This window comes from Protopterus annectens, chromosome 1.part2, assembly GCF_019279795.1.
Source record: "Protopterus annectens isolate FY-2018-M chromosome 1.part2, PAN1.0, whole genome shotgun sequence".
In the NCBI taxonomy this organism is placed as follows: domain Eukaryota; kingdom Metazoa; phylum Chordata; order Ceratodontiformes; family Protopteridae; genus Protopterus; species Protopterus annectens.
This window is the reverse complement of record NC_056727.1, coordinates 1,190,642,196-1,190,656,486: the sequence shown is the minus strand read 5'-3', so window position 1 is coordinate 1,190,656,486 and position 14,291 is coordinate 1,190,642,196. Positions and strand designations below refer to the sequence as shown.

At 37.4% G+C, this 14,291-nt stretch overlaps 1 protein-coding gene across 1 annotated transcript in view; it reads left to right on the top strand.

The window, feature by feature from the left end:
* LOC122792279 (forkhead box protein O3-like) overlaps nt 1-13,346 on the top strand; it is a 558,328-nt gene extending 544,982 nt beyond the window's left edge. Inside the window, exon 3 of the mRNA XM_044060045.1 lies at nt 8,479-13,346. Coding sequence (XP_043915980.1) covers nt 8,479-9,894 — 1,416 coding nt within the window. The 3' untranslated portion in view covers nt 9,895-13,346. The remainder of the gene's footprint in view (nt 1-8,478) is intronic.
* Nucleotides 13,347-14,291: the final 945 nt, after the last annotated feature.

Sequence of the window (14,291 nt, the reverse complement as noted above, 5' to 3'; positions counted from 1 at the left end):
GAAAATAAAGAAAATAAATCACATGGAAGATGTGTATATTAAATACTGTTTTTAAACAGTTACAGATTTTAGCAAAACAAATTGAAGTTATTGTTTTTTAAAATAATTTTAGTTACAATAAACATGAGGTTGATTTGTAATGTTAATTGCTTGACTTCTATTGTAATAAGTATCCAGACAATTAAACATAGGGGTGGGGTTAGGAGGGAAGTAAATACGTTTTATTTCTGCTGATATGTTCATTGTGACTAAGAGGATGGATAATTCTAAACTGAACAAAGTTTGTTTAGTGACTTATATGCAGTCAAAATATGTCTACCAGTAAAGTCAATTGTGTTAGCTGAATCAAAGCCAGTGATTCAGTTAAGACAATTGATTCTTTAATAATTTAAATAAATTCTTGCAGTTAAAAAAGAGAAGATACCGAAGGAACTGAAAAGATTGGTTTTAAATGAATCAGTATTAAAATATTTAATAAATAAAAATGCATTCAGTATTATAAATATGTTTGAGAGGGGTGTTTTTAATTGAACAGAATTAATCCTGATCTGTTTTTTTTTTTTTTTTTTTGGGGGGGGGGGGGTTCTTAGGAAAGTTAATAACTTAGAAGGTTAAGTAAAGTAGCCATGGTAACCACACCTCTGAAGTGTACCTCATTATGAGGAATGTTCCTCATTTGTGAGTCTTAAAGTCCATTTAACATTTAAAGCTTCCACCACATAATCAGTGTTAACACTTTTTTAAACTGACACCCATGGTAAATAATACTGAATCATATTATTTCATAAAAATAATGCTTAATAGGTACAAAGTAACTGATGTTAACCCCCCCTGTGAGCTTTGTTAAAGCTGTTAGCATGCTGTTACTAAGTGATCCACATTTTGCCCATTTGTTCCTCATTATGAGAGATAGTGTTCCTCATTTTTGAGATGGAAGGTTGAAAGCTATGATGTTAACACCTTGATATAAAAGATGATTCTTTCTTCTGTTTTGTTTTATGATACTCCACTTACTGTTGCTTTTGGTTAACATGAGAATCTGTTTGTAAAATAACTGAAGGCTTGAGGTCACTACCAGAAAAGAAAAAATCTGTGCAAGCCAGAAGGTATGGTTAGGCCCTTGTGTGAGTGACATGTGTTAATGCATCTGCATCACTCAAACTTTGCTGCCATTTTTTTTCTAGTTTAATGGCTTATCTGTAACCCTAAGAGTGGCATTTAATTTACAAGCTGTGCATAAGGTTACTCATAGATTTCAAGTTTGTAGCCTGCATAATTATTAAACAAATGACTGTTCATTTTAGTAAGTGAAATAATCCATTTTATAAAGACGTGAAATAACAGTAGAATTAATAAATACTTAAGGAATGCCAGATGAGTTCTACATGCACATTCATTATAAATTTTAATGACTTGTTGATTATTTTTGAAACTCCTTTAATTAATACAATGTTTATTATGAGCAGAGGGACTGAATATTGCAATATGTATTTTAAGTACTGGGAAACATATAATGAGATAATCAGTGTTAGATTATAGGCCATTTTGGCCTGGGGCTAAAAATTATAAGGAGCCTATTTATTTGGCGTGATGTTAACAAACGATTTCAGATTGAACTAGTAGTGCAAGCAGCAGGGCCTACTTCAGACATGTAGGCCTGGTGCAGTAGTTCCATTAGCTGACTGTTAATCTGGTGATGAAGACTCTGTTGTATATTTTTTTACTATTTTAACAATGCTTGAGGGAATTAGAGATTCACTGGATTGGTTATATAAATTAAATGATGTAAGTCAGGTTTAATAGCATGTAGGTTAGAAAACATTTTTTTTCTAGCTCTGAAGAAACTAGCTGTACTTTGCATACAACATTTCCTTTAACCAGAGGCTGTTCTCCTCCCTACTAAATGGTCTTTATCTTGCCACATATAAAACATGGTTTTGTTGTTTCATCCACTCTGTGGCATTTCTCTGCTTTTCAATTATCTCAGCACACACACTTTTGGGTGTGAGTGAAGTCTCATCATGTTTCCTTTTGGAATTTGTAATCCTTGCCCTTAATTAACCTTACCATCACATTTTCATGTTTATGGCCAAGGAATAACCCTTTCAGCAATGTATTCTAGCTGTCTGTTTTGTCTTCCAACTATTAGAGGTATATATCTGTTGGAATTCATATGCCTTTTACTGTGTACTGTAACTTATAGCTATTTTCTTTCCCTCCCCTGGATAATAAATCTATTAAACCTTTGACAGCTTCACAGCTGTTATACTTTATAGTCTCACAGGGAAGAAATTTGATAGCAATGGCAGAAGTAGTGGTCTAAGACGTTATCTAAGTTATTCCTGTATTTTCAAAAAATAATAATAATGTAAGCACTGTTTTGCAATAAAAGAAAGAGCTACTTATTGCCATGTAATTAAAACATGTAATATAACTAAAACCAAAACATGACACTAGGAGAAAGTTTGAGACAAAAATTCTGAAATTTAAACAGCAGTTCTGAGTTTTGCCACTCTGTATGCAGGCTAACAGGATTTGATGCACGGGAGTGAGGTAAGATAATTTCATCTCCTAAGGATTCAGACTATATTATGGAAAAAAGGAAGGAAAGCTACACAGGGGGTCCACATTCATTTACCCGTATTACACTCAGTTGGATCCACTTTGCACGAATTCCGAAATACAAACATTGAAAATGCCGAATACCAATATGTCCTACAGAGAAATCTCTCCCCCTTCTCGACCCATGTTGACACTTGTTCCTAGGTCCAGAATGGTAGGGAGTTTTAAATGTGGGATTTATTTTGGGCGTTCCAGAATTTGGCATTTTGAGTTTTCGTTTAAGCGGGTGAGATCACTCGACCGAGTGCAAGTCGGGTAAATGAATGTAAACCGTACAGGTTGTTGTTTTATCTGTTCCCTTCCATGCCACCCTGATAGGGTTCTAGCCTACACTGTCTCAGGAGCACATGTCCCAGGAAATGATTTCTAGCCATGGTAAGTGTCCTTTCTCAAAGCTAGGTTTCCCCAACCCTCCCCCCGACTAAGATGAGTATACCGTTGGCTGCTCATTTCTTCCTCTTCCAGCAGAGACATCTCTAAACAGAAACTGTACAATAGCTGGACAACTTTCTTTAGAAAGAACTTGCATGCTATGGTTAATATAACCATTCCACTAAAATGGGAATAAAAAGAAATTTCAACCCTGAATGTCAGAACAGTTCAACACTATTTGGTTAGACAGTGGTGAAGTCTCTGAACTATAACAGAAAAGCAATCAGTACATGATAGTGCACAAAGTACTGTGAAATAAATGTAACAAAAAGTGTTTATAAAATACTTCTTTATTATGCCACTAGCACTCAGCTCTGTTGCCAAAAATAAACCCTTCCCTGAATATATATGCAGTACAGTAGCAGCCCACTGCAAGAGTTGTTTCTAGCATAAGCCCCCAAACATGTTTTCATAGCCTCCATCACCACAGCTCATACCTCCTCTGAACCATCTCAGTCCTTAGTCACTTATTATTTTTCAAACTAGAGCCACTTAAAGCAAAGAAACTCTTTTGCAAAGTTCAAGTGAAAGGATCTCCTACAGCAGACAAGTTGCCACCCCGGTTTCTGAATCAAAGAATAAATATACTAGATGGTGCAATAACTGTCCATGTAGACTGCAGCTTTACCAAAATATTAGCAAGGAAACTGAAACCTACAGCTGTACTATTGTTCATAAAACTCTGATTAATGGATATGAGTGTTTTTTGAGATGCATTGCACCAGTTTATGTATTGCTACAGGTACTAGAAAGAGTTATCTACAAACAATTGTTGTTTTCTTACACATAATCCTAACAGCCACAGAATATATATTTCAAATGGTTGTATTTTACCAATTGCAGCTTATGGTTAAGTTGTCAATATGGGGGGGGGGGTATTCTTTGCCTCTGCACTCCTTAACTAGTATAACTAACTTTAAAATGGTCAAAACTTGAGTTATGTTTTATAATTGATAATTTACTTAATTGTCCTAATCCTGATGAAATTAGCATGAGTTGTGATGAAATAAAAGAAAACGCTATCATTATAGCTACCACAAGGAATTTGATGCTCTGAGCTCCTAGACACACAGCTAAATTAAGGCAGGGTCATAAGAGCATGAGTCTTGGATTTATTTAAGACTTTCTATAACATGTTGTACCATTTCTTGTTAAACCTCACTATTGGTGTGGGTTCAGTGTGACTGTTTGTATTTGTCTTTGTGTATGTGTGTGTGTGTGTGTGTGTGTGTGTGTGTGTGTGTGTGTGTGTGTGTGTGTGTGTGTGTGCGTGCGTGTGCGTGTGTGCGAGTGCGAGTGTGTGTGTGTGTGTGTGTGTGTGTGTGTGTATATGTGCACCACCCATCCCGGATTAATTTCTGCCTTGTGATGGTGCTCGCTGGGGTAGCCAACAACTTCTCCACCCCAACAATCCTGAATTAGATAAAGCAAGAACTGGAGACTTAATGAATGAAGAAATCAATTGCGGGCCCTCACAAATGATCCATGGTGCTGACAACGCAGTATTTCCCCCTCAGCAGATGTTACCATGTAGGCTGCCTGAGTAAATATGAAGCTCAGGGGTAAGGGTAATATACTGCAGCACTGGCTGAAATACACTAATATTATACAGAATACACCTAAACTGTACATTGTTGACTCCAGAGATACTCGGAGGTTATCGTTCTTGTTCAACATGAGTTCCATAGGTGGCTCTGCAGCACGGGTAGTCAACATGGTACAGCATCTTGGATTTCTCTTGAGCAGGACTTTAAACTTGATATTTATATAACAAACATAATCAATAAGGCAAACAAACCAAGCACTAGTATTCTATACTGTCTTACTTGGGCTGTACAGAGTTATATACTATCTTCCTGTTGAATCTAGACTGAAAGTTGCTAGCACGTTCATTTTACCCAATTTACTTTTCGGAAACATACTCTATGCACATTTAAATGCACAAGAACAGAGTACGCTTAGAAAAACTTACAAAAAACATACTGAATTTGCTATTGGGCACAGATTTAGGTACTATAACACTGTACCATAAAGAAGTAGGTTGATTTGACCTACAAATTAAACCGGTATGTTTGTATTTCTTTTACATAGTCTTCTTTGGTGTTGGATATGTTTTTTCTTAAGTAAAATGTTAATTTGTTATAAACCTCCAAAGCAACAGGCAGTCATCCACCCTCAAACTGCTTAATACGTTTCAGAGTCAAGATAGGTCTGATTCTTGAACCTTTGGCAACAGTGATTCATAATTGTTAAATGTTATCACCAAGAAGGAGAGTAACAGGAAACATTGCAAATTCAAAGCAGGATTGAAAGAAGACCTTAAACAATGGACAATATGGACACTGAGGTATTCTGAACCATAATTAGTTCACCAATCAAATGCGGATTATACTAATTATCTGCTTCATTTTGATTGGTGCATTAGCATTATATTTATTCTATTCACTGCCTGACAATGCTATGAAACATGTGGTATGAGAAAGTGTATGGCAAGAAAGATTTGAAGATGGCGTTCTCTGTTGCACATTTTATACCTTAACGTCCGTACGTAGTGGTAAAAAGGTGTAACCCAAGGCCCTAGGGGAGAGGGGTAAAGAGTTCTGTAAGTCAGGCCAACCTGCTAAGCTACCTTCAGGCAGGAATGCCAAAAGTGAGGCCTACCACAATGAACTATGCAAACATCTTAATTTACTGTAAATTCCTAATACACTTGTACTTTATTGTACTCAAGGAGAATAAGAACTCATTTATTTTCATGTTTCATTGTCTTTGTTCATGTTCTTTAAGTCTGCTACTGGAAGGTTATTTTAAAAAAAAACAGAAGGAAAAAGATGAGTTTAAAAGTAACAAAAACATATTGATATAAATTTTGGCAGGAATATGCATGGCTGTTCAATCTGCTTCATAACTTTATATAACATAAAGAACACTGATGTTGGAAAACAGATTTTCCAAGCATTCTTGTTACAGTGATCTCAGAAGAATGACTGGATTGTAGGTACAGACTATTTCTTTACTGTATAGCAATATATGCTTTGGGTTGTCTTTTTGGCCATGATATCTCTGTTTCTGCAAAAGCTGTTGTAGTAAGCTCATAACTGAAGTCAAACGTGCATAATTTGTTTTGAAGGAGTTGACTAGAACCTGTTTTGTAAGTGGGCAGATGAAATGATCCAATTTCTAAAACAAAAGTGAACCATAGAACCTAGACGGCTACAAAAAAAAAAAAAACAGAAATAAAAAAAAAATATTCTCAATGTGAGCTGAAAAAAAAAATGTTACTGAGCTTTGAAATTCTAATGAAAAATAAATTAATATGCAATTAGCTTATGCCTAAATATGCATAATGTATGCAAATTGCCACTTTGAAAAGGTTTGAAATTAAGAACCTTTCTTAGTTCTAGTTCAAATTGGGAGTTGTTGCAGTCTCCCTTCCCCCCACCTAAGGTTGATGTAGTCATTTTCCAAAAGTGAGAATCTTATGCTTAGACACTAATTAGTGTCGTATGAGAAAAGCCAGCATTTATTTTAAAAATGTATCATTCCAGTGAATTTTTTTTATTCTATTATATTTCTAATCATAGCAAGAGAAAATCTGGCATTCATTTCATATTAACACAGAAAATCCTTTTGCTGTTGCATTTCATGATTTTATTTCCTTATTGAACCTGTATTAAATGAATATACGTTGCTAAGACAAACATTTCTATTTTTAGGATAGCCTACAGTATACCTAAAAACAAACCATGAGCATGTACAGTGCAGTCAGAAGAAAGAATCTGTTGATAGTAAGTTAGGAGTAATAAAATAAAAGGGTTATTCAAGTCTGTGTGATACATACAATGTTGCTTCTTCTTATGTGATATTGGAGTCTCTATGTAATGTACATAAATTATATTCCTTTTGTCAAAGTTATATGATACAGCCCTATGAACAATACAAGAAGGCAATGTGTTTTACTGGAGACAGTTCCTGGTATGATTCATCCAAATTCTCCATTAGTGCTACTTGTGTTTGTCACTTCTGTACCCAAATTGCTTTGTTTGCTTTTGTGCGAAAGCAAGTGAAATCTTGCTTACCTGTTTCACTGCAATGTCCATTGGAAAGTAAAATTTCAGATTATGTAAGCTTTTCAGCTTTGTTTCTGTAAGTTAAAAGGCAGTTGCAATGAGGGCCAGGAAGAACACATGAAGGATATTGCACTGGTATCCATGAATATGATAGTTATTTTGCTCGATGACAGTTGAAGGGCATGATAAATCAACCTGCAGTTTAAGAGATATGTGACTGTCAGTGTCAGCGGCTGAAATTAAAATCTAGCAGATCTCCGAAACATGTTCATTATATTGCATAGTTGATGTTTTAAGAACAATGTCATTGAGAGGCTTTGCAGGTCACAGTTTGTCATTCATAAACTTCACATCCAAGCACAAATCAAGGACTGTAGTAAACTAGCATTTAGTTTGGTGTCCTTACTTATGACTTTGATATTTCACAGCCCCCCCAAAAAAAAATAATTAAGCAGCTCTTACAGATTAATGTGTCAGAGCATATAATAGTATAAGAAGACAAGAAAAGGGTTTCTGCAGCGTGCAAATGCAAATTCTGACCTACTAAAATTACTTTTGTAATACTACTGCACAGGGTCTTCTCTGTTTGTTGGGTGGTTTCTACAGGCAGGCAGTCTCTTCCTGCTGAGTAAGTTATGAGGTGCGGCTGTCTTAGATTACTGCTGTAAAGAAAATGGCATTCTTTAAATGCAAGTAGCATGCAACCTTGTTGCATGTCAACACTTGTACGTACAAATAACTGGATCGGGGGGCTTCCTAACGATGTGCATCTTGTACTGCAAGAAAATGACCTTCTGCAAATACATTACATGCAACCTTGCAGAATGTTAATGGGTGTGACCTGCAAATAATTGGGTGAGGGGTTTCCTAATGACATTCTGCAAATACATTACATGCAACCTTGCAGAATGTTAATGGGTGTGACCTACAAATAATTGGGTGAGGGGCTTCCTAATGACATTATGTAATCTGCTGCTGTTTCTATAGGTATTAATCATCAAAGTAATCACAATTTAATATCAGAAAAATATTGTATGTATCATGCCTTACTTACTACTGACAGAATTCACAGATTTATGTGGTATGTCTAACTGGTTTCCTCAGAGCTGATCTTTCTCCAGTCAGTTGTCAGTGGATAAAAAATTACCAGCACAAAGATGTGTAAATTCTTACTTTCTCATGCTCAACTCATGTTCTTAGTAGCTTATAAATGTCTTTTATCTATGTGTGTATTACTAAAATACAATTTTCTACTAAAATGTTACATTCATATATAATCTGCAATAAAAGTTACATTTTTCTGTCTTTAAATTTACTGAGTGATAATGGGTGCTTCTGTTCTGTTTTCTTTCAGAATTCAATAAGGCATAACCTGTCTCTGCACACAAGATTCATTCGGGTCCAAAATGAAGGGACTGGCAAGAGTTCCTGGTGGATGTTGAACCCTGAAGGTGGAAAAACAGGGAAGACACCGAGAAGAAGATCTGTATCCATGGACAACAACAGTAAGTTTCTGAAGAGCAAAGGAAGGGCCAGTAAAAAGAAGGCTATCGCAGAAGCTGCACAAGAAAGAGGTGGTGACAGTCCATCTTCACAGCATGCGAAGTGGTCAGGTAGTCCAACCTCCCATGCTAGTGATGAGTATGATGTCTGGGCAGACTTTAGATCAAGAGCGAACTCTTCTGCCAGCACTTTGAGTGGCCATTTGTCTCCAATTATGGCAACCAATGAGCTGGATGACCTGGAAGATGATGATGGAGCTCCATCTTCTCCACTGATGTACCCAAGTCCATCGAGTGCCCTGTCCCCTTCTGTTAATACAAGGTGTTCTGTGGAGATGCCACGGCTAGCTGACTTGACAGGCACAATCAGCTTGAATGAAGGGCTGCCAGACAGCCTTCTAGAAGACATACCAGACAACTACAACATGAGTCCGTCACAGCATATTTCATCAGGTGCACTGAGACAGAGGAGCTCTACTTTCTCTTACAATAATAAGTGCCCTACATTAGGTGCTTCAGCAAATACTTACTGTGGAACGATTTACAGTCAGCCAGCCATGGCAATGATGAGACGTGCACCTATGCAGACTATACAAGAAAATAAACAGGCAATGTTTCCACCAATTAATTCCTATAGGAATTCTGCATTGCAAGACTTGCTTTCATCAAATTCCTATTCTCACAAGGACACTGTGATAACACAAGCAGATCCAATGATGTCACAGGTCCATACCATTGTGACATCTCGTAATCAAAGACATGGCACCATTATGGGCGGAGGTGGTGAACTGGCCATAACACCTTTTCCTGGCCAGTCAAACTTAATTAAAGGAAATGGTTTATATCATCCGCCCCCAGCTGGTCACAATGCTGCTCTCAACAACAGTGCCTTATCCAGCTCTGTCAGCCTTATGAATGTGCCACAAAACACTTGTAGCATGGCCTCCCTCACACACCATGGGCATTTTCAACCATACATTTGTCAAGGGACACATATGGGCATACCAGATTCAGGACAGGGCTGTTACCAAGGGATTACCAACCCACCTATATCTAGTCATGATCGATTCCCTGCTGACTTAGACCTGGAGATGTTCAATGGCAGTTTGGAGTGCGATGTTGAATCAATCATACTCAATGAATTTATGGACAATGATGAGATGGACTTCAATTTTGATTGTGCCCTCCCACCACAAAATGTTGGTCTTACCATGGCCCCTCTGCCCAGTGGTCCACAAGCTACCAATCAAAGCTGGGTACCAGGGTGACCGCAACTGTGTTGGGGCAGGGGGGAAGGGTTTTATGAATCAATATCCTAAGGGAAACATATTCAGACTTCTGCCTTTAGTTGTCCAGACAGCCTAGAACAAGTACTTAATAATAAACTCTTTCAAAGAAGCAGTAAAAGGAAGCTGAAATGTGTGATAATGAATCAGAGGCTTTGCATCTTTTTTTTCTGAAAATTAAAGTAACTCAAGACATTTGATAACAATACTTTGCAGCCAGATTATATCCTTAAAACTTGTAACAGGCCAGTATGCCTCCACTGTGATACTGTTTACATTCAGTAGGCACTATTAAATCTTAGCCTTTCTTAAGGATTAGGCTTTGTACCAATCAGATTTGTGAAAATATTTGTCCAATCCTTGGGCATGCTTGGCACAGAGGTGCCATGCCATAATATCTGCTAACTAGTCAACAGCAGATAATATGAGAAATATGAAAAACAGGTAACTGATAATTTTTATATCCCAGTACTCCAGTAAAAAAAATGTACAGATTCTGGTGCCCTGTATGGGCTGTGAGAGTGTGGCAACAGCTGTGTTGTATGTTTACAATGGTGAATCTTGAATTGCAGTTGGGTCAAGACTAGTATATGGAAAAGGTTACTGTCATAGATAACTGTCTGCCTTTGTGAATAAGAGACAGTTTTCTAAATGTAATACCCTTGACCCCCAGGTCTTGTTTTTCATGAAAAGCACTTCTGACTTTAAACTTGAAAAGTACTTTTTATAAAAGGGGTGACAGGGTATTCCTAAGGCACTGTTAGGTGAGATAAATGTGCAGATGAGCAGCCCTCTTAAAGTCATATATTTTCAGTGATGCCATTTGTTTGATTCTGTTTAAAAAGAGAACATATAACCTGGCTTTTTTGTTTTCAGGAATACAACTGAAACTCTGTGCAGTCTGTTTAATTGTTTGTATTACTGGACCATTTCTAGGCTTTTGTTTTGAACATGTCACACACTGTTCATACATAAACAAGATAAATGGTACTTCAGTGCCTGTTTCTGAGAAGGTAGTATTATAAGTCAGACTGTTACCTGTGTGGTCATAGTGCTATGCTGTAGACTGTGTCACTGGCACCAGCAAGGGAGGATGAGTGGAGGTAGAGAGGAGTAGGCACCTAGTAGCTATTAAGATTGCCATTTTGCTAAGTAGATATGTCCCTGACTCCGTGTTCCTTTCCATTGGTCTGGCAAGGATAAGAAAATGTCTGCTGAGAGCACAGAATGGCTCAGACCACAATTATCCCTGACACAGCAGCAGTTCTAAGTCTTATGGAATATTTCATTTTGAGGCTCTGGAATACATCTTTGCTGATGCTACCCATAAAGGTAACACTATTAAAGCAAGCAGAGAAAAGAAGTGACCTCTGTGCAAAAGCTGTTTAAGGAAAATGGGAACAAGGAATGGGATTTTGTTATTGCACATAGGAATACTGGAAGCAGTGGGCTTCCTTATCCCTTATTCCATTCAGCAGGTTCCTACTAGGCAGTCAGGCATATGCTTGTTACTCCAGCCTGTGTCTTTAGTATATACTGTACCCCATTTTTTGTGAAGTCCTACATTTCCTACAAATGTTCCAGGTATAATTTGGGCATGAAATGTGCATGTTTGGGTTTAAGTACAGATTGCAGCTAACTCTTAAGTTTGCACAGTTGAGAAAGCCAGGTTAATGGTCTGCTTTTGTTACATAATTCTTTTTCCATAGTATGTTAACCATTATAAAATGAGCAAATTACAATGGTCACTAGCAAACTGACAATGGCATCTCATTTATTAGAATGTACATATTAAGTTCTGTAGTGGTAACTGCCGTCATGTTTCCACTGCCCTAACATGCCTAACAATGGTGCTAATGCCAAGGTGACCTTTAAACATCCATGTCAACACTTACCAGTAATGCAGTCATAATAAAGGGGGGGACCCTCAGTGACTGCCACTAGCATTTGATATGAAATTCCATAGAGATGTTTAGAAAATGAACTTTAATTGTGCACATTGAATCCACTTCTTCAGTAGGAATTTGTAACTGTGCTGTACTGGACCTGGCAGCTATCTTTGAGGGTCAGGTGAGGTACTTGTAGTCATACTAGCTAACTTTAGTCTTTACTGACTTTAAGAGTACATGGTAATTTTCCAGGAAAACCATGAAGTACATCTCCAGTCAAGATCATACACTCTTTTTTGGTAGGTGAGTGAAGAAGCCATCAAGATAATGTAGTACAGGCAGATGACTTACGCTGATTGATATTATTATTTGAATTATCATGCCTGGCCTATATGAAATGACGGGCATTATTCTGCTGTATCTCATACCCAGAGGATGGTAGCAGTCGAAGGAATGGTTCGTGGCCACCTCTAAGCTAACGATCTGTTTTATTTGCTAGTCAGTAGTCTGCTGTATTACTGCCCACAGGCATTAATTTCTGTGATTATGTTCGTTGCCAGCATTACTATACATCGACACAGCTGTGGAAATGTGTTCATTCTGTGGATGGAATGCCTGCCCAGGTAATAGACTTATCAAATGATGTTGACATTCACTAAATGGAAGCCAGCTGTGCTGTCTGAGGAAGAGATGTGATGTCATCTGCCTAGGGTGCCTCTGCAGCAAAATATGAACAGATCCTTATGATATAATGTTATTAGCAGATGAGCTCAGCACAGGATAAGTTTGACTTGCTCTGTTTGTAGAAACAGATGCAGGTCAAATAATATTATGTTTACATCATTTATTTGATCATGTATAGAATTTAATATATACATTTATATATTATATATATATTAAATGCTTTTTATTTGCTTTTTTAAAAGAAATTGGATTAATTTTGTACACTGAAAATATAACTTATAGTCTGCATAAGCTTGATTTCGAAACACATGAAACGAGGGGGATTGAAGGAGTGGTAACACAATATACTGGGGCAGCTGTGTAGTGTACAGATGCCCTGCCCTATATATGAGGTTTATAAAAACTGAACATATGATTCCAGCACGACTGTAATTTAGCTTGTTTTGAAAAATCTGAAATGAAATGAGTGTTAAGTTATAGTGAGCTGCACTGTAAAAATATTGTTTGCTGGTGAAACCCAACCTCAACATTTTTTTCTTTGTTTTTTTACTACTGAGACTATTCCTCAGAATGGAAATAAATTAGGTGGAAACAGACTTGAAAGTAGCAAACTAGATGTGGCAAGACACTATAAGAAGCTGTAAAAAAATGAGAAATCTGTGGTTTTGATAAGTGCAAAATGTGCCTGTAAGAATAAGTGTCTTAAGAAATTGTAGGGAATATAACACAGCTTGGAGAATGAATGGTACTTCACCAGAACAACATTCCTTGAACACATTCTACAGAATTAGCTTTGGTTTGGTCAACCTGCTATACACACAGACACAGGCAGACAGACAGAAATACACACACACGCACACACACACACACACACACACACACACACACACACACACACACACACACACACACACACACACACACACACACAGTAATGCAGTCAACACTGAGATTTATTTGCTGCATCTTGGAGGGAAAAATCTCTATTTCTTTCTTGCAAAGAAACTGATGAAACAACTCTCATTCACTAGAATTGGCAAACTGTATTTACAGAAAATGTTCTGGGCCACCCAGTTTTGTTAAACTGGCCCAAATCCTTCAAAGGGAAAAAAAGAGCTCAAGTACCAAGTGTACTGTAAATGCCAGAACATAGTTAAAGAGTAGGGTAGATAAAACTAAAATACCGTGATAGTGTCAGAGGGTTGGAGCACACTACTGCTGAAGCTATAAATTATTATGTCATAGGGCAATATGAAATGCATGAAATAGGCAGGTTTGTAGGAAAAGGTGAAGAAGGAAGTGTGACTGGAAACTGTATCGGTCGTACAGAAGCAGAATGTTAGCGTGGATCAGGATGGTCATGGGTTCTTTTTTGCCAGCTTTCCCCAGCGTTTCATGTTTCTATCTCATAGTTTCTAAATGATGTCAAATCAGGCTGCACTTAAATAAGTACAGGATGCTTGGTGACTGCTTCCTTGGATAGATGGCAGTTGTACCAGTATATTTACTGCAGTACATTTTTCCATTTTTCTGCCTGCAATTTGATAGTCTCTTGGACATCTCTATTAAGTTACACAAAGGCTTTTTGTACCTCTCTCTCCTTCATCCTGCTACTGGATCTTTTGCAGCGTGAACATAAGTTGAGACTCATATATCCATGCTCAAAGTCTGGTATTAAGATGGTTGTGTAGGTCGAGAAGAGCTAGGAAATTATTTCTGCAGCCTGTGTCTGCATGGTCCAGGTTTTTTGTCTCCAGTTTTCCTGCAATATATCATGATGGATTGGGAATGAAGTGCCGGCAACCT